At 35.3% G+C, this 3,000-nt stretch overlaps 1 protein-coding gene across 4 annotated transcripts; it reads left to right on the forward strand.

Annotated features, from left to right (window-relative positions):
• The first annotated feature begins 23 nt into the window (after positions 1–23).
• Positions 24–2,989, forward strand: LOC309798592 (uncharacterized protein). Of its 4 annotated transcripts, XM_082646718.1 has the most exons (11): positions 24–134; positions 225–337; positions 393–522; positions 933–1,017; positions 1,336–1,452; positions 1,552–1,699; positions 1,850–1,903; positions 2,217–2,301; positions 2,361–2,611; positions 2,688–2,748; positions 2,824–2,857. In XM_082646718.1, the coding sequence occupies exons 1-11, from the start codon at positions 49–51 to the stop codon at positions 2,825–2,827; spliced, it is 1,134 nt and encodes a 377-aa protein (XP_082502844.1). In that variant the 5' UTR covers positions 24–48; the 3' UTR covers positions 2,828–2,857. The 4 variants fall into 4 exon arrangements, with proteins under 4 accessions (XP_082502844.1, XP_082502841.1, XP_082502842.1 ...); XM_082646715.1 differs by having other exon boundaries at positions 2,361–2,618; positions 2,688–2,989; XM_082646716.1 differs by having other exon boundaries at positions 2,217–2,272; positions 2,359–2,618; positions 2,688–2,989.
• Positions 2,990–3,000: the final 11 nt, after the last annotated feature.

Genomic DNA, 3,000 nt, shown 5'->3' on the forward strand with positions numbered 1-3,000 from the left:
ATAAACTGTTTAGGGTTATGGTCGTATAATTGTCGATTATAGTCGTAAATGAATGCCAACAAGAATTTACTTTCTGAAAAGTTAAGTAATTTATTGGCTGCTTTAAGAAATTCCCAGCCACAACAGTCGAACAGGTATGCGATCACAGACAGTCACGTTATGAGTTTGAAAGCTAAATTTCCAGAGTTTTTCTAATATAACTAATTTGCGTATCGATAACCTAGGTTTCAAGCGAACTATGACACACAGCAAACTACAGTACGTGAGAAAGAGTCCGGAGTTGTCATTGAAACAGTACCAGAACTGCTTGACTTTTTAAAGTGGTCTACGAACCCAAGTTCGTGTATTGTCTTCATTGGAAGATATTCACGTCCTCAATAAAGAATTTTCAGAGGTCCTTCGAGATGTTGTGGCTCGATTTTTAAGTAATCCATCGTTGTCAGAAAGTGAACGTGGTTTAATTCGAACAAAAGTGCTTGAGAAGATAGAGGAAGAAAAAGGGAAGAAGAGGGCCTCAAAGTTGTAAGTTTATGTAATCTGTAGGGTCAACTTTATATATATATCCTTTTTTTGATAATATTTTACAACCTTATACTGTTGTTGGCGTTTCTTTGTTGACATCGTCATATTTAATGCCGCAATGATTCGAGTCAAGTAGACACAACATATTTCTTTTCCGCGACATGACTTGAGTTCTACTCCAATGGAATGTGACTCCGAAAACTCATACACCGTGGGAAATTAGTACGCTTCGCACACTCAACTTGAATCATTAGACTTTATAGATCATACCAAAGAAACGTAGGCAACAATAAAGTTTTTTTTTCTATTTTGTGCAAACCTGTTATTAAGGCAATATTTTATGCTGAAGTTATATTAAAGTCAGTTTTTGTAAATATTTTGTGGTGTATTCACTTTTAATGATGGTTCAGGTTGGTAACAAACACCAATACATGTGGATCATCCGGAAGCTCATCACAGCAATTCGTGGATAACTCTTGCAACTTTGCAGCACAGGTTGCTTCCTTTAAATTGAGTAATTATTTTTGTTGTTTGAAATTTTCAAAATAGAATCTACGACTTTCATTTTTATTATCGCTGTTTAAGCTAGTCTATCAAAACCAATCGCTAGAATGCTTTAAAAACAAGAGCTTCAAAATATAATAAAGCTAGTGCATTATACATAGTCATTCATACTAGCCCTTTCAAGATCTTAGTGTTCTTTTTTAGTTTATTTATATAATCCAAGTTTTAAGAGTAATTGTTTAATATTGATCGCGATTTATGGTGCGTCCTCTTTGGCAGTGTGGATGTTCTTGTACCTTCCTTCTTTAGGCGTGCGAACAAACAGTCCAGAATGAATCTCAAAGTTATGATGTTTCTGCATTCAATGCATCACCTGCTTTTGCTGACGGGATAGCTCAATCGCCATTGTATGCACAGCAGTACTATGTGCGTGTGAAAAATTATATTTAAAAAACAAACTTGTGTGAAGTCCCATATTTTCATGGTAGTCATATTTCTACCGGATTCATAAATTACTTTATTCAGCTACCTCATAACAGTGCAATGATAGGGAATTTACCTCCAAATCATGGATATGCTGGTTTTCAAACAGAAACTACACCTGTATACGATAATCAAACTATATCTTGCCGAGCTTTTCCAATAAGCATGGTGCCACAAACCCCTCCTCCTTGTAGGTGTTCAAATCATGCTCAGTTTTTATGTAAAATTCTTTTTTTCTTTTCTGTTTACAAACTGCTATACGAGAGCTGTATTAGTTATTGATTGGTTTAAGAGCGTTTTTCGAAGTTTAAATAGTTATTTACCGAATTACTATTTCTAGCTCCAACTCCTCCTACTCTTGGTGTTGATTCGTGTATACGACCGGGCGAACTTGGTACGTTGTTTTCCGTAACTCTAGTAAACTTTTGTTTTGTTATCATTTTTCAACTATATAAATATGAGAGTTCTCCATTTTACACTAAGAGTTATGAATTTTCTTGTTAATTCAGGGCATTTAGGGCAATATTAATCATATATGGCTTACACCTTTAGCAGCATATATGATTTATACAGCTCATGAATTGCGCGAAAAAAGAAAAGTATCCTGCTGAAACCATTAAAAATTTTTTTCTTCATAAATAACGTAAGCATGTGGCAGGACTTATTTATGTAGGACACTTGGCCATGTGAATGAAAAGTTTTTGCAGTGGCTGTCATGAGTGCTACAGGACGTCTGATAATGCCTGGTGCTAGGATAATACCAAGATCAGGATTATTATTTTCCCAAGCCACGTATAGTTTCCTTTGAAAGTTTTGTTCTGCGTAGAGATATCTGTATGGAGTCTTTTTAGGTCTTACAAAGAAAAATGTGATTTTGAAGACGTGAAAAATGATACGGCAGTGAATCAGAGTTTCAATGGCAAATCGTGTGATCTTGAACACTTGAAAAATGAGACGCCAGTGAACCAGGGTATCGATGATAAAATGCTTGAAAATAATAACTCGATAGCAGGAGACGAGAAAACGGCAAAAAAGATTAACCGCCAGTTCAGTTCGAAGAACATTAGCGGCCTATTTGGCAGTCCTGAAGATGAATCTCTCGGTAAAGCGTGCGTTGATGAACTAATGGTTTGGAATTTGTAGCGAATTCATCTGAACTCATTGTAGCACTTTTCTAGATGTTATATCCAACAGTATGCTCTACGTCACAATTTGTCATTTAAAGAAGCTGAGGAAAAGGTGCTCATTATGTTGTGGAAGCAATTTTTAGGTCTTTTATTCGTTCTATTCCAAATAATTTGTTTTCCTTTTCAGGTAGAAGCAAATGGAATATTTGGAAAGCATGGTGAGTTGAGAAACTTCTAGGTGTGCACATACTTTCAAGAAATAAAATTAGAAACGGAAAGTTTTCTCATATAGGTGATACATATATGCTATTTTATTTTTGCCAACAATCTATGTTAGCTTGTGGAAAAGAGAAGAGAAGTAAAA

Source organism: Mesoplodon mirus (genome assembly GCF_964341445.2).
Source record: "Mesoplodon mirus genome assembly, contig: HAP1_SCAFFOLD_4461, whole genome shotgun sequence".
Classification (NCBI taxonomy): Eukaryota; Metazoa; Chordata; class Mammalia; order Artiodactyla; family Ziphiidae; genus Mesoplodon; species Mesoplodon mirus.